General features: G+C 48.6%; 1 protein-coding gene across 2 annotated transcripts in view; it reads right to left on the reverse strand.

Annotated features, from left to right (window-relative positions):
- Window positions 1-16,272: 16,272 nt before the first annotated feature.
- SLCO2A1 (solute carrier organic anion transporter family member 2A1) overlaps window positions 16,273-27,875 on the reverse strand; it is a 77,137-nt gene continuing 65,534 nt past the window's right edge. Inside the window, exons 10-14 of one of the 2 annotated variants that reach the window (XM_027091771.1) lie at window positions 27,542-27,707; window positions 25,064-25,227; window positions 21,686-21,750; window positions 19,083-19,252; window positions 16,273-18,248 (exon numbers count right to left, since the gene is read on the reverse strand). In XM_027091771.1, coding sequence (XP_026947572.1) covers window positions 18,060-18,248; window positions 19,083-19,252; window positions 21,686-21,750; window positions 25,064-25,227; window positions 27,542-27,707 — 754 coding nt within the window. In that variant the 3' untranslated portion in view covers window positions 16,273-18,059. The remainder of the gene's footprint in view (window positions 18,249-19,082; window positions 19,253-21,685; window positions 21,751-25,063; window positions 25,228-27,541; window positions 27,708-27,875) is intronic. The other variant, XM_027091772.1, reaches the window with a different exon arrangement.

The following is a 27,875-nucleotide window of genomic DNA, read 5'->3' on the forward strand; positions in this document are numbered from 1 at the left end:
GGTGGATAAATGGCTACATATACATGCATGTAAGTCTGCATCATGTGTGTGAATGGAGGGATGATGAAGTAGGTAGGTGGATGTTTGATGGATGGATGGGGATAACAGATGGATAGAGTCAGAGCTACATAGGTGGGAATGATGGATAATGAGCGAGTGTGTAAGTGGATGAGGGCAGTGGATAATGGATGGATGACAAAAGGGTAAACTTTGAAATCAGTCCTGTGTTTTCATCTTGACTTTGCATCCTAGCTCTGTGACATAGGGTAAAATCCTTTAATTTCTCTAAGCCTTGGGAAAATTTTAAATATTCAAGAAAAAGTAAGCCATAAGTGAAAAATTTAAGGGGAAGTATTATTGAAAATAAATACTTCCAAGGATAAAAACATTCAAGAAATAAATATCAGAGAGGGGTTAAGGTCTTACTTGGAGTTAAATGTCTGTAAATCAAAATGTAGATTTCAGGAGTGGAGAAGCTGTGTTAAGATTTGGAAATATTTAACTATGAAATAATAGTAATACAAAACATTTACAAATTGTAGTTACAAACTAAAATATAAATACTATTTATGTAAACATATTAATATCACAATATATGATGATGTGAGGGAGGGGAAGGAAGGCTTTGGATCTGGTGTCCTCATCTTTCATATCAGGGAGTCCAATGATAATGCCTACATTGAAGTATGGAAAGTAAAAATGATTACTCTCATATCAATGTGTTTTTTCCCTCTACTCTCTTTTTGTAATTATAGAAGGATCTTTTACAAAACCCTCTTGAAGTGAATAAATATTTATTTGAAATTTTATCATTGTTTCATGTTCCTTTTGATTTCTTTTTCAGGTTTTAACTAAAAATGAACTGAATTACAATAACATTACAAATAACATATTAAAAATCACATATTTATCAAAATATTTCAATATATATACACTTGATCTTAGCCAAAAAGCTGAGAAGTGATAAAATATTTCAGTATATCTATTTAGCTTTTCTGGAACACATACATGAAACGATGTCTAGAATGATACCCTCCTAATGTAAATATTAATTATTTATGAGTAGTGGCATTTGAATTTCTTTAACCTCTACACAGTGCTTGAATAATTTATAATAAGTATGCATTCTTTCTACAAAACTCATACTGGTTTTACCTCATATGAAAGAGAAAATTAAAAAAAAAATAATTCTCTGCTTATTCAGATCTTTTCATCATTACCTGAAGTAGTTTATTTGTAGGCGTGCTCTGTAACCCTCTAGCTCCAGGCTTACTGTTAATTCTCTCTGGAATGCAACCCTTAATCTCAGGACATAGAAACTGCCATACTCGCTTTATTTTGTACGCTTGTTAGAGAAAAGTGTTCCTTTTTAAAGTGTGAATTATGTGCCCCACGAACGTCCCAGTGCAGTGAGGTGGGAGGAGAGAGGAGGGTGTGTCTCCAGAGATGCCCGATCAACACATAAGAATCATGCTCATGGACTTCCTTGGCGGTGCAGTGGTTAAGAATCCGCCTGCCAATGCAGGGGACACGGGTTTAATCCCTGGTCTGGGAAGATTTCACATGCCACGGAGCAACTAAGCCCGTGTGCCACACCACTGAGCCTGCGCTCTAGAGCCCGTGAACCACAACTACTGAGTCTCTGTGCCTAGAGCCTGTGCTCTGCAACAATGAGAAGCCCGTGCAGTGCAACGAAGAGTAGCCCCCGCTCGTGGCAACTAGAGAAAGCCCACATGCAGCAACGAAGACCCAAGGCAGTCAAAAATAAATAAATTTATTAAAAAAAAAACATGGTCATATGAGGTTATCCATCCAAAGATGTGGAATAAGATTCAGTAGTATTCAGGTAGACAGTACAGTGATTTGTAGATTCCTGACTCATTGCCACAAATGTTTTGTTCTGTCCCCCTGCCCTCCATGTGTCCCTGTGGCCTGAGAGGGCCCATCTTTGCAATCTCACACAAAGTCCAGTGAAAGAGTGTGATTTTTAAATTCTAAAATGTGTGTAAGCATACTAAATGAGTAAAGAAAATTCATGTATAGAGGACTGGACTTTATAAAAAAAAACAAAAGCTTTGTTCTTTTCTTTTTTCAATACATGAATTGTTTTTAATGTTTACTTATTTATTTTCTTATTAGTTATCCATTTTGTACATATTAACATCCATATGTTAATCCCAATCTCCCAATTCATCACACCATTACCCCCACACCCTGCCACTCTCCCCACTTGGTGTCCATACATTTGTTCTCTACATCTGTGTCTCAGTTTCTGCTCTGCAAACTGGTTCATCTGTACCATTTTCTAGGTTCCACATATATGTGTTAATATATGATATTTGTTTTTCGCTTTCTGACTTACTTCACTCTGTATGATAGTCTCTAGATCCATCCACATCTCTACAAATGACCCAATTTCGTTCCTTTTTATGGCTGAGTAATATTCCATTGTATGTACCACATCTTTATCCATTCGTCTGTCGATGGGCATTTAGGTTGCTTCCATGACCTGGCTATTGTAAACAGTGCTGCAGTGAACATTGGGGTGCATGTGTCTTTTTGAATTATGGTTTTCTCTGGATATATGCCCAGTAGTGGGATTGCTGGGTCATATGGTAATTCTATTTTTAGTTCTTTAAGGAACTGCCATACTGTTCTCCATAGTGGCTGTATCAATTTACATTCCCACCAACAGTGCAAGAGGGTTCCCTCTTCTCCACACCCTCTCCAGCATTTGTTGTTTGTAGATTTTCTGATGATGCTCATTTTAACTGGTGTGAGGTGATACCTCATTGTAGTTTTGACTTGCATTTCTCTAATAATTAGTGATGTTGAGCAGCTTTTCATGTGCTTCTTGGCCATCTGTACATCTTCTTTGGAGAAATGTCTATTTAGGTCTTCTGCCCATTTTTGGATTGTGTTGCATGTTTTTTAATATTGAGCTGCATGAGCTGTTTATATATTGTGGAAATTAATCCTTTGTCCATTGATTCATTTGCAAATATTTTCTCCCATTCTGGGGGTTGTCTTTTCCTCTTGTTTATGGTTCCCTTTGTTGTGCAAAAGCCTTTAAGTTTAATTAGGTCCCGTTTGGTTTTTTTAATTTTTATTTTCATTACTCTAGGAGGTGGGTCAAAAAAGAAAAGATCTTGCTGTGATTTATGTCAAAGAGTGTTCTTCCTATGTTTTCCTCTAAGAGTTTTATAGTGTCTGGACGTACATTTAGGTCTCTAATTCATTTAGAGTTTATTTTTGTGTATGGTGTTAGGGAGTGTTCTAATTTCATTCTTTTACATGTAGCTGTCCAGTTTTCCCAGCACCACTTATTGAAGAGACTGTCTTTTCTCCATTGTATATCCTTGCCTCCTTTGTCATAGATTAGTTGACCATAGGTGCATGGGTTTATCTCTGGGCTTTCTATCCTGTTCCATTGATCTACATTTCTGTTTTTGTGCCAGTACCATATTGTCTTGATTACTGTAGCTTTGTAGTATAATCTGAAGTCAGGGAGTCTGATTCCTCCAGCTCCATTTTTTTCCCCCAAGAGTGCTTTGGCTATTCGGGGTCTTTTTTGTCTCCATACAAATTTTAAGATTTTTTTGTTCTAGTTCTGTAAAAAATGCCATTGGTAATTTGATAGGGATTGCATTGAATCTGTAGATTGCTTTGGGTAGTAGAGTCATTTTCACAATATTGATTCTTCCCATCCAAGAACATGGTATATCTCTCCATCTGTTGGTATCATCTTTAATTTCTTTCACCAGTGTCTTATAGTTTTCTGCATACAGGTTTTCTGTCTCCCTAGGTAGGTTTATTTCTAGGTATTTTATTCTTTTTGTTGCAGTGGTAAATGGGAGTGTTTCCTTAATTTCTCTTTCACATTTTTCATCATTAGTGTATAGGAATGCAAGAGATTTCTGTGCATTAATTTTGTATCCTGCAACTTTACCAAATTCATTGACCAGCTCTAATAGTTTTCTGGTAGCATCTTTAGGATTCTCTATGTATAGTATCATGTTGTCTACAAACAGTGACAATTTTACTTCTTCTTTGCAATTTGTATTCATTTTATTTCTTTTTCTTCCCTGATTGCCGTGGCTAGGACTTCCAAAACTATGTTGAATAATGGTGGTGAGAGTGGACATCCTTTTCTTGTTCCTGATCTTAGAGGAAATGCTTTCAGTTTTTCACCATTGAGAATGATGTTTGCTGTGGGTTTGTCGTATATGGCCTTTATTATGTTGAAGTAGTTTCCCTCTATGCCCACTTTCTTGAGAGTTTTTATCATAAATCGGTGTTGAATTTTGTTAAAAGCTTTTTCTGCATCTATTGAGATGATTGTATGGTTTTTATTCTTCAATTTGTTAATATGGTGTATCACATTGATTGATTTGCATATATTGAAGAATCCTTGCATCTCTTGGATAAATCCCACTTGATCATGGTGTATGATCCCTTTAATGTGTTGCTGGATTCTGTTTGCTATTATTTTGTTGAGGATTTTTGCATCTATATTCATCAGTGATATTGTTCTGTAATTTTCTTTTTTTGTAGTATCTTTGTCTGGTTTTGGTGTCAGGGTGATGGTGGCCTCATAGAATGAGTTTGAAAGTGTTCCTTCCTCTGCAATTTTTTGGAAGAGTTTGAGAAGGATGGGTGTTAGCGCTTCTCTAAATGTTTGATAGAATTCACCTGTGAAGCCATCTGGTCCTGGACTTCTGTTTGTTGGAAGATTTTTAATCACAGTTTCAACTTCATTACTTGTGATTGGTCTGTTCATATTTTCTATTTCTTTCTGTTTCAGTCTTGGAAGGTTTTGCCTTTCTAAGAATTTGTCCATTTCTTCCAGGTCATCCATTTTATTGGTGTACAGTTGCTTGTAGTAGTCTCTTAGGATGCTTTGTATTTCTGCGGTGTCTGTTGTAACTTTTCCTTTTTCACTTCTAATTTTATTGATTTGAGTCCTCTCCCTCTTTTTCTTGATGATTCTGGCTAATGGTTTATCAATTTTATCTTCTCAAAGAACCAGCTTTTAGTTTTATTGATCATTGCTATTGTTTTTGTTTGTTTGTTTCTGTCTCATTTATTTCTGCTCTGATGTTTATGATTTCTTTCCTTCTGCTAACTTTGGGTTTTGTTTTTTCTTCTTTCTCTAGTGCCTTTAGGTGTAACGTTAGATTGTTAATTTGAGGTTTTTCTTGTTTCTTGAGGTAGGCTTATATAGCTATAAACTTCCCTCTTAGAACTGCTTTTGCTACATCCCATAGGTTTTGGATCATCGTGTTTTCATTGTCTCTAGGTATTTTTTGATTTCCTCTTTGAATTTTTCAGTGATATCTTGGTTATTTAGTAATGTATTGTTTAGCCTCCATGTGTTTGTGTTTTTTACTTTTTTTCCCTGTAATTTATATCTAATCTCATAGCGTTGCAGTCAGAAAAGATGCTTGATATGATCTCAGTTTTCTTAAATTTACTGAGGCTTGATTTGTGACCCAAGATGTGATCTATCCTGGAGAATATTCCATGCGCACTTGAGAAGAAATTGTAATCTGCTGTTTCTGTATGGAATGTCCTATATATATCAATGAAATCTATCTGGTCTATTGTGTCATTTAAAGCTTGTGTTTCCTTATTAATTTTCTGTTTGGATGATCTGTCCATTGGTGTAAGTGAGGTGTTAAAGTCCCCCACTATTATTGTGTTACTGTCAATTTCCTCTTTTAGAGCTGTTAGCAGTTGCCTTATGTATTGAGGTGCTCCTATGTTGGGTGCATATATATTTATAATTGTTATATCTTCTTTTTGGATTGATCCCTTGATCATTACATAGTGTCCTTCCTTGTCTCTCGTAACATTCTTTATTTTAAAGTCTATTTTATCTGATATGAGTATTGTTACTCCAGCTCTCTTTTGATTTCCATTGAATATCTTTTTCCATCCCCTCACTTTCAGTCTGTATGTGTCCCTAGGTCTGAAGTGGGTCTCTTGTAGAGAGCATATATATAGGTCTTGTCTTTTTATGCATACAGTGAGCCTGTGTCTTTCGGTTGGAGCATTTAATCCATTCACGTTTAAGGTAATTATTGATATGTATGTTCCTGTTACCATTTTCTTAATTGTTTTGTGTTTGTAGGTCCTTTTCTTCTCTTGTGTTTCCCACTTAGAGAAGTTCCTTTAGCATTTGTTGTACAGCTGGTTTGGTGGTGCTGAATTCTCTGAGCTTTTGCTTGTCTGTAAAGCTTTTGATATCTCCATCGAATCTGAATGAGATCCTTGCTGGGTAGAGTAATCTTGGTTGTAGGTTCTTCCCTTTCATGGCTTTAAGTACATCATGCCACTCCCTTCTGGCTTGTACAATTTCTGCTGAGAGATCAGCTGTTAATCTTAAGGGTGTTTCTTTGTATGTTATTTGTCGTTTTCCCCTTGCTGCTTTCAATAATTTTTCTTTGTCTTTCATTTTTGCCAATTTGATTACTATGTGTCTTGGTGTGTTTCTCCTTGGATTTATCCTGTATGGGACTCTCTGTGCTTCCTGGACTTGGGTGGCTATTTCCTTTCCCATGTTAGAGATGTTTTCAACTATAATCTCTTCAAATATTTTCTTGGGTCCTTTCTCTCTTCTCCTTCTGGGACCCCTATAATGCGAATGTTGTTGCATTTAATGTTGTCCCAGAGGTCTCTTAGGCTGTCTTCATTTCTTTTCATTCTTTTTTCTTTATTCTGTTCCACAGCAGTGAATTCCACCATTCTGTCTTCCAGGTCACTTATCCGTTCTTCTGCCTCAGTTATTCTGCTATTGATTCTTTCTAGTGTATTTTTCATTTCATTTATTGTGTTGTTCATCTCTGTTTGTTTGTTCTTTAATTCTTCTAGATCTTTATTAAACATTTCTTGCATCTTCTCGATCTTTGCCTCCATTCTTTTTCCAAGGTCCTGGATCTTCTTCACTATCATTATTCTGAATTCTTTTTCTGGAAGATTGCCTATTTCCATTTCATTTAGTTGTTTTTCTAGGATTTTATCTTGTTCCTTCCTCTGGTACATAGCTCTCTGCCTTTTCATCTTGTCTATCTTTCTGTGAATGCGTTTTTTTCCCCCACAGGCTGCAGGATTGTAGTTCTTGCTTCTGCTGTCTGCCCTCTGGTGGATGAGTCTATCTCAAAAACTTTGTTCTTGAAATAGGTAGCTTGTGAGTATAAAATTAAACTATGTATAAACAATTAAGCTCCCATTTAAAAAGTAAATATTGTGCTCTGACAAGACAGAACAAATGTATGCAGATATTTTGGGGTAAAAAGCTATTAATTAGAACATTTTAAGAGGAAGATGAATTTTGAACAATAAGTATTAAAATTTATTACAATTTATGCTGAATGTTAAAACTGATAATCCTATTTTTTTCTCACATAATGTTTTTTCCCCTATCAGACAGTGCAGACTGAGGAAGTGGGGAATAAAAAAGTCACTTCTTTATTCTACTAAGTTAAAACAAATCAGACTTTTGGCTTGAAGCCATCTCTGTCTAAAATAAGTTGCAGGGCAGGTGGTGCCGTATAACATGGTAGTATTGGCCCTCATTTTAAAAAATCATAAATATAAAGGTAAATTGGTGCAAGTTTTACAATTGGAAATGCTTTCTATTTGAGGCACTTCAATACAAAGACCATTTATTTTAAAAGATAGTAACATGTTACTGTACGATAAAATCACAAGTGTTGATTTTAATCTAAAATTTACTCAAAAAATTAAATAAACCCTTGTAAAATCAAATCTTAGGTGTGAGTTTTACTTTAAGGACAATTCTGTGTTTCATCCATGGGGCAATGGTGCAATTACAGAGGTGCCAAAAGAGATGCATCCATTTCATTTTGACTCTTTATACTGTGAACTATGATACACAGAAGCAAATAAAGCATAACTGCATGGCTCAATGGATTATCACAAAACAATGTATCCACCAGGAGTTCAAGAAGTAGAACATTGCTACAATCACAGCAGGCATCCTCATGCCCTTCCCAGTTACTAAGCCTTCCTTTCTTCCCAAACTAACCACTTTTCTGACTTACAACATGCAGTTTCATTTGAGTGGTTCTAGAAGCCCAGGGTATGAATTCTATTGGGTTTCAGCTTTTCACTCAACGAAATGTTTGTAAGATCCATCCATGATGCTGTGGTTACTGTATTCATTGCTGTATGTATTGTATATGTATGTGCTCATGTATGTGTATGGTGCAGTTTCCAGGTGGGGCTATTATGAATGATGTTGTTATGAAACATCTTGCTGGTGTCTCTTGCACACAGGCAGTGTATTTCTGTGGGTATATGCATAGGAGTGGGATTTCTGGGTCAGATGATATGCAATGTGTTCAGCTTCAGTAGAAAATGCCAAAATGCTTTCAAAGTGATTACACCAATTTCCACCCCCACCAGCCACATATGAGCATTCCTATTCTTGCCAACACTTAGTATCATCAGTCTTTATAACTGTGGCCATTCTGGTAGAGATGTAGTAGAATCACTCTGTAGTTTTAATTTTTATCTCCTGAATGACTAATGATATTAAGTACATTTTGATATATTTGTTGGCATTTGGATATCCTCTTTTGGGAAGTAAGTATACAAGTACTTTGCCTATTTCTCTGTTGGGGGTATGTTTTTCTTGTTTACATGTATAGGAATTTTATGTACATATTCTGGATACAAGTGTTTTACTTATTATATAAGTTGGAACTCTTTTTCTTCTCTGTGGCTTGCTGTGTCACTCTTTTAATGGTGTTTTTGCTGAAAAGAAGTATTTAATTTTCATGTAGTTCAATTTATCAATCTTTTTAATAGTGCTACTTGTACTCTACATAACAGATCATTACTGAGGTCTTCCACTTCCATTTCAACTTTGGAAACAGGCAGTTTCTTATGAAGTTACACATCACATACCCTTTGATCTAGCAATTTTTACTCCTAGGTTTTTCCCCAAGAGAAATGAAAACATAGATCCATAAAAAGATGTGTGCATAAATGTTCATAGCAGTTTTATTCATAGTAGTAAAAAAAATTGTAAACAACCTAAATGCCCAGGTGAATGGATAAAGTATGGTATACTCATCCAACGGAATACTAACCAGCAATAAAAATGAATGAACTTGTACATATCCACAACCACATGAATGAATCTAAGCAAAAGAAGCCCGACACTGAAGACTATGTACTGTGTGATCTCATCTATATGAAATTCTAGAACAAGTAAAGTTATCTGTAGAAATAAAGCATATCAGTGGTGGCTGAATGAGGTGAGAGGATGGGGTAGGGAGGTAAGTGTAGTATTGACTGCAAAGCAGTATCAGAAAGTTTTCTGGAGGTCATGGAAACATTCTATATCTGGATTCAAAACTCACTGAACAGTAAGTAGGCTTAAAATTAGTGCTTTTTGTTGTATGCAAATTATATGTCAATAAAGTTGATTTTTTTTTTAAGCTTATTTTCTATTGTCTCCGAGGTTTTGGTCTAATCACTAGGAGGCTAGAGTGCTGTTAAGTGAGATGGGAAAGTCAGTGAAAGGAGGTTTGGGGAGAAAGGTGGGAGTTCTGCTTGGACTTCATTCTCCAGCAGGCCCCAATCAGCCACCTGCAGTCACCACTGTCTCTCACGGCTTCTAGCAGGCAGTCATCTATCTGGAGGTTATTTCTCAAACACAGCCCTTTGCTTCTGGATTGGCCCTTTCCAACATTCACCCGGATTTCTGGTGGCTTAGCTTGAAGCTTTAGGGGTGTAGGTATGTGTGAAAATTTAAATACCCACAGGGGCTAAGCACGTGATGTGGGAACCTCAGCAACCTTAAGAATACAGGGACCACCTGAAAGGGTGGTCTCTACTCAGCTCCAGTTCCTTGTTGTAGGACTTGAGTACTGGCCCAGGGTTTTTCCAAGAAAAAACCCCCGAGATTCAAACTCTCTCAATGATTGCAGCTAATTTAAAAACAAATGTTAAGTGGGCCAATTAGACCCCATGTGTTGGGCCCAGAGACAGCCAGTTCCCAACATCTATTTTTTAACAAGGCACATTCTGGTGCAGGGACCCGCTCCAGCAGGTCTCATGCGAACCCTCACACTCTGGGCAGCTCAGCCTGGCCGCCGGGAGCCTGTGGGCCCCTGGGAGGCTCCTGCTTCTCGCTGGTCCCACCCTCGGCTCTGGACCTGCTGGGGCATCTCAGCTCTGACCTTCTCTAGCAGCAGTGCCCCCAGCAGCCACCAAGACAGGAAGGAGGCCTCCTTCCTGAGAACCTACCTTTGCCAGCCCGGCTCCCTTTCCCAAGTACAGTGCAGCCCCAGCGGCCTTTTAAACCCAGAAATCTGGTTGCATCTTGCCTCTTAAAAGCGTGTCGGTGGCTTCCCATTACCCACAGGCAGCATCCAGTTACTAAAGGAGGTGTAGACGGTACGTGGCACACCTTCCCTCTAGAGCCTGCTTCCCAGCTACACTCCGCCTCCAGCAACTTGTAACTGTGCTACCCACCCCCGACCCCCCTCCAGGCAAACATACCACAAGCTTCTCCCCTGTGAGTCTCCAAGCCTGTAGCTCCCCCTGCCCAGAACACCTTCATTCTAAGGCCCCTGCTCCACAAACTTGCTCCCACCCTTCAAGATTCAGCTGGAGTTCACCTCCCCTACTCCTGATCCCTAATCCACTAGGGAACTGGCCTCTCTCACCTTTGTGATACCACCACATACCCGCCTTTGCCCTGCATTCCGATGCAGGCATCTGTCTGCACTTCTCCTCCATGGCACTATTGCAACTGGAATTATTAGCCAATCCCAACCACACAATTTGTGTGCCTTCTTGGTTACGTCTGTCTTCCACCGGGGAATGGCTTCTATTTGTCTTGTTCACCGCCACAAGCCTGGTGCCCGGCACTTGCCTGATGCCCGAGTCTGCGACAGGATGGGCAATTGGACACTCCCCGAGATGGACAGGGCCTGAATCGGACATAGCTTTCTCTCTCGTGCCCGCTTCTGTCTCAGGGCCAGACCCCAGGACTTGCTCCAAGAACCGGAGTTAAGGAGGGATGGGAGGATACCTGAGCGCCCTGCAGCCACAGAACGATGGTTCCCAGGCGGCGACGCTGCGGGGAGGCTGTGACCCCACAAGGCGGGCTGGGGTGACCGCCCTGCCCATGACACGTCGGAGAGCGTGGGGGAAGACATGTGTGCCTGCGGGCCCTCTCGGTGCTTCCTGGCACCCTTTTCTCTACCTTCCTCGTTCTTGAATGTGTTTACTGCACTTTCGTACTGAAAATACAGATAAACAGACTAAATGGCGCTTTATCGCGCGGCGGGGGAAGGAACTCTTCTCAAGGACACGCCAGAGGCAGGCGCCGGCGGGCTGAGACCCCTGGCGGTCCCGGGGTGTCCAGGATGCGGGAGTGGGGTGGGCGAGAGGAGCCCGGCGGGCCCCAGGGCGCCGGGGCGGGGACGCTGAGCTGCGGGAGGCGCGCGGGGCCGGGCCTCGGGGGGCCCCCGGACGCGCTTGGTGGGGACGCAGAGCCGGTCTCCCCCGCCCCGCTCCGGCGGGCGGGGCGTGGTGCCCGGCGTCCTACTCCGGGCCCGGCGCGGCGGGCGGCGCCCCCTGGTGGCCGCCTGCCACTCGGCCTCGCTCCCATGGCGCCCGCGAGGCGCGGCTCTGCAGACCCCAGCGCCGGCCCCGCGCCGCCTTTCGGTGGAAATGAGAGAAAAGGGCCCCGGACCACAGTCCGCTGTGCCTCAGGTTCCTCATGGGAAATGGTAGGATAATTACATCTCACTGGGCTTGTGGTGACGATTAAAGGTGCAAACGTATGTGAAGCTCTTAGGACAGAATGAGTGGGCGCTCAACACACCTGATCTATTGAAACGCTGGGCTGCAGGAGCCCTTCTGGAATCTCGGTGTGAATGGAGAGGAGGCTGGAGTCAAGGAGCCAGACGGGAATAGCGTGAAACCTGCCTCGGTCTTTCGCAGTGGGGGACCCAAGGGAGAACTCATCCGAACCCGCTGCTTCCTCTTCCGTAAGCTGGTGGTAGTGAGGTATAATGAGGGCTGAGGTTTAAACAAATGTTGGGCCCCGTCTGGGATCTCTGAGGTCACGTTTATGGAGCTGGTGTCTGTAGAAGGGGCTGCACGCTGATGGATCACAGATAAAGGAGAAGGGGGTGGAAACACACTGAAGGCCTGGATGGATGCCCCTTTAAATTACCTGCCCCGTTCTGCCCTGAGACTCAGACTTTCTGACTCCCAGCTCCAAGTCTGGAGTTCCAACAGGCTCAAGTAGGGAGAGAGAGGAGGTGGGAGGGGAAGAGAGGGGATAGAGCAGCTTCCACCCCGCGCTGGGCTGGGGCAGCCTTGGAGCTCTGGCCAAGAGGGAGGATGCAAATGGGTGGTTCCTCCAAGCACAAGACGTGGGGGCTCCCTGGGAGCATGCCAGGTGTGCTGGGGGTACCGAGAGGACCGCTCCCTGAGGGACGGCAGGGCCCACTCAGGAGCCCTTTCCCAGTGTAGACAGAGCCCTGGAGGGGACCTGAGCTAGAAGGACCTTCCTGGGATGGGTTGGCTGGGGCTCTGAGGTCCCCCTTCCAGGCCCAAGTGGGAAGAGGTGGGCGCTGACTCAGCCAGGACCAGGGGGCTCCACCACTCCTGGCCGCCCTCAAAACCCTCCAGGAACCGCTAAGCCCAGACACGACTGCCTCTCCAGAGATGACCCCTGCTCTCCTTCATGCACCCTGTGTCCAGTGAGTTCTCAGAACTCCCACAGGTTTTCCTGCTTCCTGATCTCTGCCTGGAATGTCTTTCCCTGCACCTTGGGGTCTCCTGAAATCTAGCCCATCCTGCAAGGATGGATCAAGCCCCTACTCTGATCTCTCAGCCGAATGAGCTCTCAGCACTTGTACCTAATTCTTGCTCTTAATTATGTGACCTTGGAGGTTAGGGATCATGTGTGTATCATCTTTTGTCCTCATCTACATCAGGTACTAAGTGAATAAAGGAAGGCACAAGTCACAACTGGGAGGGCCTCGTTTTCTCCATTTGTAGGGTAGAACTAGTCGTGCTGGCCTTTCAGGGCTGGTGGAAGCTCTGGGTGAGATTCCTGCACAGAGGATTGGCGCACCCCCTCTTCCTCCTCAGACCCCTTCTCTCTGGCTCCTCAGGCTCCCCGTTCCCTTGGCCATTTGCCCCAGAAAGTCTCTCCCATCTCAGGAGAACCCTTCCCTGACCCCGCAGCTCCCTCTGCCAATACTCCATCTGCTTCCTCTGAGCCAACCTTCCTGCCCACCTCCCCGTTCCTCGGCAAACTGCCTACGGGCTCAGCTTTGCCTGGAAATCACCTCCTCACCTTTGGGAACCCAGTACTGATGCTGCCTCCTTTGGAGAACTTCTTTTTGCTGGACCCCCTCCCCCAACACCTGATGCACTTAAGTGTCCCAGTGAGCACCTACCTCCATCCAGGTTCGCCCCAGTGGTGGAGGAGCCTAGCGCTTATCCATACCTGCTGTCTCTTCTGAGCTCACAAAAGGATTATCTTTCCCCATCCCTGTGGCAGTTAGGCAGGGACACTGACTAGTTCTGGCCAAGGGGCTGGGAGCAGAGGTGAAGCATGTTACTTCTGGGCCAAAACGTTTACTTACCAGCGCAAGACCTTCGAGGACTGCCTGGCCCTGCTTCATCCATCATGGCAGCATGTTATGAAGTGGAGGTACTGAGCCACCACTTGGAGGCCACTGCCCTGAGAGTCACCCAGAGCCACAGTAGACTAAGACTAAACTCCTGTTGTGTCATGTGACAGATTGGTGAGGTTTGCTACCCAGCGCAGCCAAGCCTATCCTGACTGAGTTTCCAGTTAAAGGAGTTTGTTAAATGAATGGATGGCTTTGTGAACTGTAAAGATCTGTGCACATTTTAGTTACTGTTATTGTCATCAAGCTGTAGCAGGTGCCTGGGATCAGGGACTTCAGCAAGCTGTGGTGACCCCTGTGTGGCACGGCAATGACACTGCGGGGGTGGGGTGGAGAGCGGATGAGTGGGTGAGCGGGCAGGGTGTATCTTGGGAGAAAAACTTTCTCTCACTTATGATTTGCCAAGGGCTTGCCCACGACCTGTTTACATATTTAATCTCTGGTTAAAGGTTATAATGAATTCTGTGCTGTTGGCAGGAGATGGACATTTCTCCCAGCTATTTAGTTCTTGTGGTTGTAAAAGATAGTATTTCTCTCTTGGATTCACAGAGTTTTTATTTTTGTTTTTTCTTTCTCTCTTCCTCGCTCTCTGTCTCTGTCTCTGTCTCTCTCACACCCGCGCGCGCGCACACACACACACACACACACACACAGCCCCTGGGAATCTGTAATATAATATTTTAATATTAATTTGATAGTGACTGGATTCACCCCCAGATTAAATGTATCTCTTCATCTTTGAACGCAGCTGGAGAAAATCACAACGTGGCTTTGTTTCCTAAGCGAGACTCTGCTAACCCGTCACCAGGTGGGCGTGTCTCCTTGAAGGTCTGTCTGTGTGCAGCTCTCTCAAGGCCTTTTCTCCTAAAAGCCTTTTCCTCTTTGTCCCTTTTCTCCGTGACTCTCCTTTAACTTCTGGTGCTATAGGGCTGACGTGGCCCTGGTTAATGAACAGTTGTAACGTTCATTACTTGAAAAGCAGGTGGTAAGTGAAATATTACCTGGTTCTCTCCACCTCCGTTACCTACCTTGCTTGGCCCTCAGTAGATTCCCCCGCCTCCATCCCATGGGCTAGTGAACTTCCGAGGGAACAGACTGACTCAGTAGGGGAGCTGGAGCAGACAGAGAGGTCTGGACAGCCTGGTTTGAGTCCAGATCCGGCCAGTTATTATTTGCATAAACTTGACTACACGGTCACTTCCTTGATTTCAGATTCCTCATCTTCAAATGGAGCCTTAAGACCAGTCTGGCCTCCAACATGGGGCTATGGTAAGGATCACCCCAAAGGGCTGTGGGCCAAAGGATGATTTATGGAGATGTGGCATTTAATTCTCACTGCATTTTCCCTCTCCTGTGCCAAAAAGGCTCAAGGAAGGATGGGATAAAAAGGTTCCTGCATACCCTTCCTTTCCTGGCTTTTTCATTCAGCCCCCGAGGGGCTGGGAGAGGGAGTGGAGCAGAGGGGTGGGCTTCCTAGGACTGGTTGGGGGGATGGGGAGCATCATTGCGGGTACACAGGACCTTAGTCTTGGGATCTGGCCTCTTCAGGGTTTCCAGGCTCAGGGAAGAAGCAGGGCTTCTAGGAGGCCTCAGACTGGGAAGGGACCAAAGACCCACAGTGGCAGGACCCAAGGACATGCAGATGGCTCTGAGAGCCAAACACAAGGCTGGTTGAGGTTGAATTTCCGGCCAGTCAGCAGCATGAGGGCCTGAAGTCAGACACAACCAATATGAAGAAATGACAGTGACACATTTTGCACTCTCAAGCTTGTAGAGGGAGAGTTCCACCCTTAGGACTGGTAGAACCCAATATAAATGTGGGCTCTTGCATTGTTTTCCATGTCCACTAGCCCCTGACTGGAGCCTTCTCCTCCTCCGGCCACCTTTGAGCTGACCACAGGCCCAGTGTGGGTCCGTGTCTCAGTGGTCTAAGCATAAGTGGACATCCTTGAGGCCCTGATGACCCACCACACAGGGTCTAACAAGCCACATCAGCCTCACACGAGGGGCCAGTTAAAAATGCCACTCCTGGGCCCCCTTCAGCCCCATATAAAGGGCCTCTGGGGCTGGGTGGAGAGGGTTGGGAATCTGCATTTTAACAACACACTCTATGAGCGTCCAACACTCAAGGAAGCTTGTTAAGCTTTGCACCGGAAGTGAAATGAAGGTGACACCATTATAGTCCCAGCTGGCAGGTTTGCTGTGGGCCAGTTGTACTGGCTGTGACCAAGTGATCGGTGATGATTACGATATTAGTTCTCTTTTGTGTCATGGACTTAGCTGTCCATGTCCAACCCCACTTCTGCATATAAACTCAAGGGCAGGGATCAGGGCTCCTGAGAGCCCAGTACTGTGGGGTCTTGACAGTCACCTGCTCTCAGAGATTCACTGAAGGGACAAGAAGTACCTGCTGCTGCTCTGTACCAGGATGATGGGTTAGAGTGGCATCACCTCCTATCCCCATGGCCTTGGGCCCCCAAGGGTTGGGGCAGGGGCAGCTCCTCTGGCCAGAAGGTATAGGTTCTGTCTGCTCTCTAGCCAATATACATGACAGTACAAATTCATCCAAATTATATCAACAGCAGAATTATAATATATTAATAGCAATATCATAATAGAAAAAAGGCTTGGGAGGGCAACCATCTTCCAGAATCTGAAGGTTGGCATTCATTCTTCATGAGCTCAGCTGAAGGTAGTGCCTTCAGAATTTGGTTAAATGGCAGCGAGAAGGACCAGGGTTAGTTGCAGGAAATCATTTTCCAAGCAGGTCATTTAAGGGCCTGAGGTTGCATGGAGCCTCCCTTCCAGAGTGAGATCTGTGGAAATAGAGCTGGTGGCTTTGGAATCAGGCTGTCTGCGACAGTGGCTTTCACAAAGACTTCGGTCCCATGGCAGTGTGGCCGTTGACATTCCACCATATGAGGCCTTTCTGGAGGTGGCTTCTGGACGGGTCTTCCAAGAGCAGTGGCACTCAAGAGATCTGCATGTGGCCACGACCAACGTCCAGCTGCTCCAGAGGACATGGCGAGTCAGCTCCCTGTTTGGTAAAGGCCAGGAGCGGGCTCAGTCCAATGGGGCGTGGACGGTCAAGGTCTTGTTGACAATCTCCGGGTTCTTGCTTGTGCAGCCCCAGCCCTGCCCAGTGAGCCCACTCTGGGAGGAGGCCTTAGTGTAGATGGAGGGCGGGGAAGCTCCGGGAGAACCACGCGCCAGCGCCGCCTTGCACAAGGTCGGTCTCCAATAAATAAAATACTTGTGGATGAAAGGCCTCCCTTGCTGGTTTCTGACTCTGAACCTGCACCCACAGCAGCAGCGCCTCTCAGCCCAAGCCCGGAGAAGGCGCTCACCCCTCTGGAGGCGGTGAGAAGAGGCTGAGAAAATGCTGATGAGTGTGTTCAGGACCAGGAGAGTCAACCTCTCGGGCCTCTACTTTGTGGGCTGCAGACGGCCGTGCAGCCTGGCAGCTTTTGACATTCCCTGGGCTTCATCACCTGTTTTGCGGACATCCCTGATGGCCTCCCTTTACTCCGCGACACACAGGCTAAAGTCCAGACGAGGGAGCCCCTGTGAAGACACCTCATCTGAGCCTGGGGAGGCTTGTGGGGGAGGGGTTCTTCCCACCACTCTGAGATGACGAGTCCTGTCCTCACACCGTGGAGTGGGGCCTGGGCATCACGGCTATCCACAGCCGGCCGCAGGTCTTCACCACAGCGTGGCATTCTTAGTTCGAGATATACCCCCAGAAAGACAGAGATAAACATGCACAGACCCGTGTACGGAAGGGCCTAGAGTTAACGTGAACGGCATTTGGATGGCCCATCCTTGGGTGTCAGCCCCAGCTCTGGCGCCTGAGCGTGGGTAACTGAGAGGGGAACAGCTGGCTGTACTTCCCAACGGGGAAGCTTCCAAAGTGGCCTCTCGGGGCAGGAAGTGAGGATCTGAGGGGAAGGGAGCCAGCCCCTCTGGGTTCTGTGCTGGTACCGAACCCGGAGGCAGAGGGGGCTGCAGCCAGCCTCCCCCTCCCCTAGCCTGGTTCTGGCCAGTAAGAGCTCAGCCCTCCCTTCTTCCTCTGGGCAGATACCCAGAGGTCTCTCCGCCTGGGAAACCACCCACTACGGGGCTGGGGGTGCAGAGCTGCCTCAGTGAGCATCCCTACTGCGCAGGATGAGCCTGGGCCTCTGGGGGCCCCTCCCAAGGGGCCAGGGAAGACCCAGCCCACCAGCTCTGTGCCCCCCCCCCGGCCCAGGTGCACAGCAGCCCCAAGGGACCCTGGGGTGCTCTGGGAGGCGGGGACAGGGAAGGCAAATGGTGGTGGGGTTTTCTCTCTTATTTAAGAAATGAAAAGGAGATGCCGTGTTAACGTTAGTAAATGTGGGCAGGTGCGGGGCAGGGTCCGTTCTCGAGAGCAGAGCGGCGGCCGAGGTCGCCTGTCAGATGAGGCTGGCGGCCTTCTCCTGCACGTTGTACTCCTTGTTTTTCTTCACCCGCCAGCTGATGTAGAGGAGCAGCAGCGTGCCCAGAGCCTTGTAGCCCACCTGCAGGCCCAGGTACCTGTGGGGCAGGAGACAGGCCCTGTGAGGGATGTGGAGGCTCTGTGGGCAGCATCACAGTGGCCCGGGCCAGGTGTCCTCAAGGCAGGATCCGGGCCCACCCAGGTGGGGCCGCTCTCCTCATTCCTTTTAACCCCAGGACCACAGGCCTCGCAAGGAGTAGGCGGGGAGTAGATGTGGGACTCCCAGTCCACTGCTTCTCGTCCCTGCCCTGGCGACCCCTGGAGGGCCAGAGAAACACTGCAGACCCAGCCGACTGGAGGGTCCTGCTGCCCAGCACAGCCAGGAGGGGGCACCTTCCCGTTGCCTCTTGGTCTGCCCCTCTCCAGGCCTTCTATGCCACTCCCACGCCGTTTCCAGATCCCGTCCTGCCCCCTGAAGCCCACTCTCCCTGCTGTTTCTGTCTGTGTGATGAGGCAGCAGGTGAGGTGGCTGGAAGAGGTGCCAAACTCAGTGGTGCTGCAGCTGGGTGCCGCCTGCCCTTGGCCTCTGCCAGGAGCCGTGACGGGCCACCTCTTTCTGAGCAGTGGGAGGCTGGCCTGGCATCATCATCCCACAGCCACGGCCTCTCCCTTTGAAAAACCTTTCTGCTGCTGTTCCCACCCCCCGAGGGCCAGTGGGGACCGCAGAAGGGGGGCCACAACAGAGCAGCCCCTGAGTCTTGGACGGCTCTCTGTGGGCCCTGAAATGCCAGTCACCAGTGGCCCTGCTCCCTGCCCAAGGCAGCTCCCCTCCTGCCCTCTCCCTCGGAGGCCTGAGAGCCTCACAGTTGCCACCGGAGCAGATGACGGCCTCTGCTTGGGCCTGGGGCCTGGCACGTCGTGCGGGCCCTCACCTGTCTCGGAGAGCGTCGTTGTCGTAGTAGATGCAGGCCCCTCGCCTTCCAGAGCACTGCGCGCCCCAGCGGATGCAGGAGTAGTCGATGGTGAGGCCGTAGAGGGCTGGAGACGGCAGCCAGGCTGGCATCAGTGGGAAGAGAGTTCAGAGAGCTCAGGTCACGTGGAGCTGCCAGGAGAGGCACCCGGCAGGGTGGGGAGCGAGCCCCCCAGCACCCCTGCACAGCTCACGGGCATGAGCACGGCTCTGCCCCACCCTGGGAACCACCGTGACTTTGGAAAGCAGAAGAGCTTTCCATGAAGCCTGAATTACTCTTTCACCAGAGGCTTAGAAGAGAAAAGGGGCCTGAGCCATCCTTCCAGGGCAGAGTGAGTCGCAGATGTCACTGTGGGCCTGCTCAGACAGATACCATAGTTCCCACACTTGGGGTTGCTAGGCTCCACTGGGTGGCAGGAGGCTCTCAAGGACACCAACTCCTCGGGTCCTCGCAGCAGCCCGGAGGTGGGTGGGTGTCCTCATTTAACGGGGAGGAAGGTGGGCTTGGCTGGCTCACCTTTGCATAGGCAAGCGGGGTTAGGGCTGGACTTTGCACCCTAGTTTTTGGAGGTTCAGATCCCACATTCTTCCACTACACGAAGCTGCCCTGCTGGTTTAGACAACACCCCCAGCAGACCCCCAATACCCTGGCTGCTCAGAACCTCCCAGGCCCCCTGAACTTCCCCACAGCTGAGTGGCGAGAACTGGTCCGTCAGGGGCCATGCCCTACGGCTGCTGGATATTCGGATGAGCCCCGCATCCTTAGCTACAGTTCCAGGCAGTCACTGGACTGGGGAAGGGCTCGGCCGGATCCACACCTGGGCCAGGCCACCCCATTCTCAGAACCACTCTGAACAGCCTCTCAGACTGTTTTGGGCCCTGTGGGAAGCTGCTTCTGGAGGAAAGAAAAAGGCAATCTTCTGCTTCTGGCTCTGCCCAGAGGTGGGAACCTTCAAGAACCAGCCTCTCTATTCAGACCTGTTGGCTCCCAAATCTCCAGGTGAACAGGGGATGGAAACTGGACACAAGGACCGACCTTCCTGAATGCTGGTCCCTGAATAGAAATAAAGTCCAGAAAAATTTTCAGCCAAGTCCCAGTGGGTAATTTGAAACTTGCCAAGTCCTTTTTTCTACCCAGGGTGGAATTGCCTTCTCAGGTGATGAATGGATCCCTCCAGCCTGGGTTTTCTATCTGTGGTGGCCACACTGAGTTATCTGAGCTCAAATGACAAAACAAAGGCAGCAGGTGCTTTGAGCCTCAGGAGAGGGGCTGTTTTCACCGTGGCTGGAAGAAGCAGGGCAGGGCTCTCCAGAGCCCATCCTGGCTGCTGTTGGGCTGGGCGGAATGTAAGGTTTCCTTCCCAGTGGAGGTTTCAGAGCAAGTTATAAATGGAAAGGCACTGTGGTGACGAACATACCTCTGCCACCAGGACAGGATAGATCCCAGTGTCCTGTGTCCTTTGTGCTTGTAATATAGGCCAGAGGAGCAGAGTCTGAAGGGGGGCTTCTGGGGCGAGAGGAGCAAGTGGCCAGACACCGAGAAATCCCACTGAAAAAACTGATTCACTCCTCATCACCCCACACCTCCCCCAGATTTGGTCAGAGAGGGCCTCCTGCTCAGCAGGCCCAGGAGAGACATCACCCACACACCCCAGTGTGATCGTGGAAGCTGCTACGGGGTGAAGTGCAGATCAGACTCCCAGATAATAATGCACCATGCGCTCTGCAGGGATTTCAGCGTTTAAGGTCAGAAAGTGCACCCTGATCACAGATGAAGTCCCTCCACTACAGTCACCGTATTCCCACTGCGGTGCATGCCCCCGGGTCCTCAATAAATCTGTCATTTTATCTGGTCCCTTTACTTAGTGTGAATCCGTCCTGGAATCAGTCCCTTTACTTAGTGTACCTTCACTGCAAGGGTCTCCATATTAGTGCCCTGTGTTTATCTAGTGCTTGGAGGTGTCCAGAAGGGACAGTCCAGCGTGAGCAGTCTGGGAAAGGACCTGCAGGGCAAGCTGGGTGTTCCCTGATGCCTGCAGGCAGCTCGTCCTCCTGTAGCCAGTCCTGATTGCTGTGCCCAGTTCCCTTCCTCCTGGGTTCTGGGCTGCCTGAGAGCAGGCAGGGTTGGTCAGCAGAGGGCCCCACTTTGCTAAATAGAGGTAGGAGGAGTGTATTTTGTCAAATGGAAAGGAAGCCAGGGCTGGGCTCCGCTGCCCTTCTGCTTGGGACAGGAGCACGAGGTTTTGTTCCTACAGCGAATTCTTGGAGAGAGATGAAAAAATACCTGCCTTCAATGTTCTATTAGGCATTCTCAGCTGCGTCCACTTTTCCTTTTTCTTACATACTTTCATTTGGTGTTAATGCCATAGATGGAATCTTTCCTAACCTCAAGTGATGGGGAAACCGCCCATGTGGGATTTGGCATTTACTGTTGTGTTGATTGTGTACAGCTTCTCTTTACGACAGAGATGAGACGGGGCTTTCCCCCTCCCCACCCTGCACCCCACAGCCCTCTGATTCCCCGTCATCTGGGGCCACGAGGAGGGGGGCATCTCTGACACTTACCCAGCAGACGCATCAGCAAGAACTGTACTCCGATGGCAAATGACTTTTCCTCCTGGTTCACCACGCTGAAAAGGCACACAGGAAATCAGCAGTGGGAGGACTCAGGGCTGTGCCTTCCCCCCACCGGGGCAGCCACAGCCTCAGGGCGCGTCGGAACCTGCCCTCACGTGGCCTGGCTGGGTTCCCCGAGCTCCCGTTGCTCCTCTCAGTGGTTCGCAAAGCATGATCACTGGACCAGCAGCGTCAGTATCCCCTGGGAACTTATTTGCAAGGCAGATTCTCAGGCCTTGCCTCAGAAGAAGAGTCAGACACTCTGGGGATGGGGCCCAGCGATCTGTGTTGGAAGAAGCCCTCCAAGAGATTCTGTGCACACTCAGGTTTGAGAACCACTGGTCTCTGTGATTTTCTGGGCTGCCCACAGCCCCCTTCAAGAAGCAAAGGGCAGAGTGTCTGGGAGCGGAGAGGATACTGAAGGCTGTGTTTATGGCTGCAGGTCTGAACAGCTCCTGTGGTGTTTACAGCAATAGAAGACAGCCCTGATACTAAGTGTAATTAGGGCCCCTGGGCTGTCGGCTCCTGTGTGCAACTAAAAGAATCCTCTACTTTGGGCCGGCTTCGTGGGCATGCGACCTGTGTGGCCTCACAGGGCCCCACCCTCAGAAAGGTCCCGTGTTTGCTTTAGTGCTCTGCTGTGGCTGGCTTGAAATTCTTAATAATTTTCAAACCAGGAGCCTTGCGTTTCCATTTTGCACTGGGTCCTGGAAGTTATGCAGCCAGTCGTGCTCCCACCCTTCTTCTCTAAAGAGGAGAGAAGTGCTTGGCTGAGGAAGGACGTTCAGAGAGAGAGGAGGCAGGCTGTCTGGAGGAGGTACCGCCAGGCCCTGTCATCCCGGCTGGGCGTGGAGCAGAGCGAGGACACGCCCTTCCACGAGGTGGGGGGCCAGGGGCGGGCCAGCCGGGGCACCAGGCTTCCCTGTGCCCTGAGTGCACGCACTCCTGAGCGGGAGTTGGCTGGGGGAAAGCATTCGGGGGCTGAGGGGCCAGCAAGGGAGGGAACTCAGAAGTAATCCCCAGGTCTCTGCACACGTTTTGTTTTACCTCCATAGTTCTGCTAGCAAACTGGAAAGGGACCTTCTTTCAGCTTCTCAGAATACCCACTGGGGTGAAGCAGCGGGGAGGCACCCACTGGGATCCCCCAAGTGGGAAGTGCCTCAAATCTCAACCTCATGGACACTCCCTTAATTGCCCATAGATGCCTTCAGTGGTCCGATCCATAGGAGAAGCTTCCGTGTCTTGGTCCTTATCCCTGGGCAGACTCCTCTGGATTCTCAGCCAGATGGGACTTGGGAACCCCAGTTTGGCTTCTGATAGAGATTTTGAGTTCCTTGTACTCTCTGCCCCTTCAGCCCCGAATTAACGCTGGCTCTCTGACCTCTCTTTCCTGATACATTTTCGGCAAACCTTCACTCCCAGCCTGTATTTCCATGCCTGGCTGGAGGCCACGACTGATACAAATAAGGTTTGGGTCACCTACAATGCCATCGTTAAGCCTCACCTTCTCCATACGACACAGCATCCATTCTTTCATCTTTCCCAGTGGGATTTATCTTTAAATCATTTTGGGATACTGGGGCCTCTTCTCCAATTTCACTCCAGCCCTTGACCAGAGATTTTCTAGAAAAGCCCACCCTGTGGTTGAAATGGTGCTTTGCCTCCACTACTTCCCCATCCCTGGGGCTTGACAGCCCTCTGGGAGGTGATCTAACAGGGATGCCCTTCTCCGCTGCTCAGGGACTTCCTTATCCTATTCCCTCTCCTCGTCATGGCCACCCACACACCTTTCTCAGGATCCCTGGGTCCACCATGGTCCATCTGACTTGGGGTGTAAGAAGGGAAGCCCACTCAGGGGCCTTGGGTGAAAGCACGGGTACTTGGAATGCATGGATGGGGAGCAGTGGAGGAGAGGGTGGTGCTGGGAGGCAAGGTGCTCCCAGCGTCCCTACACAGTCTTGCGGAGTATGCTAAGAATGCAAGGTCCTGACTGTTCGCTTCGTGGGCCATTTCCCAGGGTTGTGGCTGCAACGAGCATCCTTGAGGCATGAGGTAAAATCTTCTAGACCAGCAGCAGGCTTGGTCTATATAAGCAGTGGCTCTCCCAAACTCAGTGTTCCTTAGCTGTGACCTACACCCACTGCAGGCGAAACATACACCTGAGCCCCTCCACGTCACCCAGTAGGACTTGGGGGGCATGGATAAATGATGCAGCATGAGGTTCACACTGCTTGCTGTGCTGTGAGCAGCAAAGTCCTTTGGCTTTGACCCGGGAGTCTCCCAGCCTCTGCCAGCATCCTTGTGGAACAGTAACAGAAACAGGAGCTTGGTAGTTTGCAAGCTAACTTGTAAATAAGGTAAAATCCCAGACCCTTCCTCATCTCCTAGTCTTCTGGGGAAACTAGCCACCTAGCTAGCTGATAATAGTAATAGCAATAACAATAATTTGGTTAATAGTGATAATTAACTAATATGCAGAGCACCTTGTATTTACAAAGCAATTTACCATATAACCCTGACACCAATCCTTCGAGGTCAATATCATTAACCCCCTTTCATCCGCGAGGAAACTGAGACTCGGTGAGATGGGCAACACCCAAGGACTTTCAGCCAGTACATGGCAGAAGTGGGCCTTTGACCCTGGCCCTGGGCTTCCAGATCCTGTGTTTTTCCCTCTCTGCTTGCCAGACGGATGAGGACACGAGGGAGGCAGGCAGGGGGTGAATTATGCCCACTTGGTTGAAACCTTATTTTCTCCTTCGCCGAGGGTGAGGTGAAGGGAGGTCATTCCCTGTCCACACCTCAGGGGCACCTCAGTGCTGCTGTAACAGGATACCTCTGTCCTCCCCTCCCACCTGGCCGGCCCCTCCCTTCTGACCTGGCTCCTAGCACACTGCGCTTTTCTCATTTCCATCCTTTCCGTGGCCCTCATTCTGTCTCTGGAACTTTCCTCATTTTCCTTCCCCGATTTTATGTATCCAACTGAATTCTCCTCCACCCTCTCAGTTCTTTTAGGACTTGAAGATAAATGAGTCTACAGATGTGCAATCAGGCGGCCTGGCTTGGCCACGTGGCTCAGCCGTCAGGCTCTGCCCTCCCTGTGCGGGATGGAGGCACAGGGATCCCGTGAGACACGGAGTGAGGCTGCAGCGAGGGACTCCCAACAAGCCCGGCACAGAAGCCCCCGCCACTGGCGCACCAGCATTATCTCCCTGTATCACCCCAAGAACGTCCAAGGACACTGAGGGGCACGAAAGGCAGGAGAGCTGAGAAGGGGGCAGCTGGGCACGAAGTGAGGGAAGCGTGGGGAAGGAGAAGCACACTCACCGCAGCACCATCATGTAGAGAGGGTTGTGGGAGATGCAGGCTATGAGCGCCACAAAGGAGATGAGGAAGATGGCCGGGAGCAGGAAGTGGGCGCAGGGGATGGGGCACGGGCCCGTCTTTGCTGAAGCGGATCCTCCTCTCACGCAGCTGCAGTTCGAGTAGGTCTTGGAAGGAGAGGGAGGGGAACGGGGGAAACCTGCTGTCATTATTTCGACTCCACATACTTTTAAATGCCTGCTCCAGCTCTCGCTCCTCTGCCCTCCCTGGGGAGCTGGTGATGCTGGATGCAGAGGTTGGACGGGAGACCAGGTGGGGGTTTCAGGTGCCCCATGGATACTGCCTCTGACCACTATTTGGGCAACAGAAACCATCTTCACCAAAACCAGTTGTGCAGCGTGGGCTGGGCTCTTCCCGCAGTTACACCCGCATCAGGATATGTAGGATTCCACTGCCAGGCACTGCCCACCCAGTGGGGACCGGGGCCTGGGAGGGCCCTCCTCTGGAGCAGCAGTGGTTTTGTGGGTTGCTGTTTTTGCTGTTTGTGTGTTTACTGCAGGGACATTAAAGGAAGATAAAAATAGGGGGAGATAGCAGTGGGAACCCAGAGGAATCTACTGTACTTTCTGCCTGAGAGAAATTCTTCCTGTCTGCAAAGGTCTCTGTCTCAAGTCTGCGAATCCATACGGCTCAACACTGTTGTATAGCTCTCCTTGGTGGCCACTGCCTGTCAGGTGGCCTTCACCTTTTCTCTCACATTGTCTGATAGACCAGCCTATGGTCCAATTACTGTAAGTGTCAAAGCAGTTATAGGGGCAAGATTAGAACTAATGAACTGGTATGCTTCCTTCTACCAGGCATTGGAACTATGTACTCTTTTTACTTTGGCTGCTAGGAAGCTCATAATTAAGTTATATACAGTGTTGCTGCTACCTCCTTCAGTCTGGATTTTTTTAAACATAGATACTTTTCCTTATAATTTGCTATTTTTTCTTGATATTATGCTAATGGATTTTGGTCTTGATGTGCTTGTGCTGTCACTGGAAACCTGTCAAGATTATTTCTGGAAATAGATGAGTCAGAGGTAAGTAAATAAAGATAAGAAAACCACAGAAGCCACCACAGGCTCCTCCAACTAGAAGGCAACTGAGAGAGTAACTTGTCCAAGTTCTTTGTCCTCCTGCTGCCTGAGAACCACGCTCCTCTGTCCGCAGAGCTGGCTGTGGAAGCAGCCTTGTCCTGTCCTCTCAGGGGAGGATGGTAAATGGGTCTAGCCTTGCCTGTGCCCTCCACACAGGCTTAAAGGAATAAGATGCATCCTCTCCTTAGGGCATCCTCAGGGGAACTGCACAGACTTCCCAGTGCTCTTAGGAAAAAGAACATCCAAATCCTAACCTGACCCCTGCCGGCTCCCTGGCTGAGCTGGGTATGACTCTTCTCCTCACTCCCTGGCAGCCCTGGCCTTCTCTCTTTTCTCCTGTGCCAGCTCATTCATGCCCTGGGGCCTTGCAGCTGCGTTCACTCTGTTCGTTTCACTCCCAGGTCTTCATAGTGTTTTCTTCTTCTGGTGGTTCAGTTCTCATGTCACCTCCTCAGGGAGGCCCCCAGGCATTCTCTGTCCCATTAAGTCTCTTCATGGCATGGGTTACTTTCTAAAACTCCCTTGTGCATTTATTTGGTAGAATACAAACTCATGAGGGCAGGGACCTAGGCTGATGGGTTCCCCCCTGAATACTTAGCACCCGCGGCTGTGTCTGGTGTTTACTAAGTATTTGCTGAATAACCGCACAAACGACTGGACTTGGTTTGCTGCTGTCTGGTCCTGGGAGGCTGGGAGCCGTAGTGCTCTGAGGGCTGGCCAGGACCTCACCAAGTTAGCCTGGTGAGTGTGGGCTACCTGAGTGGGAGGCTGTGGCCGGGAGATACCTGGCCTTGCACAGACATGCCCCAGGCTGAGGCAGCACCCTGAGTTCTAGTCTCAGATCTGCTCCTAAATAGCTGCAGACTTCAAGCCAGTTGTGTGGCCATAGGTGAGTGTCGAGAGGGATTGAACCAAATGACCTCTATCACCACTTCTGGCTCTAAGCTTCCAGGTCCACATCACAGAGGCCCTCTGCCCTCGATTTATCTGGGCCAGTCCATGTGGCCTTGCAACACTGCCAGGACGCAGACAGGCCCATCAGGATCCTTCAGGGTGAGACTGGCAGTCCTCAGCTGAAGGAATGCTCTGGCTTGTTTCTGCTCTGAGCATTGTTAGGCCTCAGGAATGTGAATTTGTTGGACATCGGCCAACCTTTAATTGACTTTAGGCTGTAGACATCTGGTCATGACCCTAGGGAAGGGGAGGTGGAGAGAGGGTGGGTGTGGCCCAGAGGCCAGGATGCTGGGAATGAGTGGGGTGGAGCCCTGCCCATCCCGAGTGGAGGAGCAAGCTGCAGGGGCACATACTCGGCAGTGGCCCGGGGCCCCTCCGGCCCTTACCGGTTGCTTGGAGACTATAGAGCTGACGTTGATTTCACTGCAGCCAGCATGGCAAGGGGAGAGGTACTCAACCCCATCGTCTCCACAGACCGGGTGGAAGATGGAATCTGGGCACGAGCAGTCCCTGCGGCAGGCGGGAGGCTGTGGATGTATAGAACTTGATGTGCTGCCAGCAAAACGGGAAATGGGAATCAAACAAAGCAAGACCAAAGGAAAACCTCTCCACTCCAGCCCAGCGTGAGTTCCCCGCCGGGTTAGTGTGCCTGTGCGTCTCTGTTTGTCTTGGGCCAGCGCCACCCAGGGATCTGAATTATGTCTATTGGAGCCAACAGTG

Source organism: Aethalodelphis obliquidens, unplaced genomic scaffold (genome assembly GCF_003676395.1).
Source record: "Aethalodelphis obliquidens isolate GAN/ISIS:26980383/991018 unplaced genomic scaffold, ASM367639v1 scaffold72, whole genome shotgun sequence".
In the NCBI taxonomy this organism is placed as follows: Eukaryota; Metazoa; Chordata; class Mammalia; order Artiodactyla; family Delphinidae; genus Aethalodelphis; species Aethalodelphis obliquidens.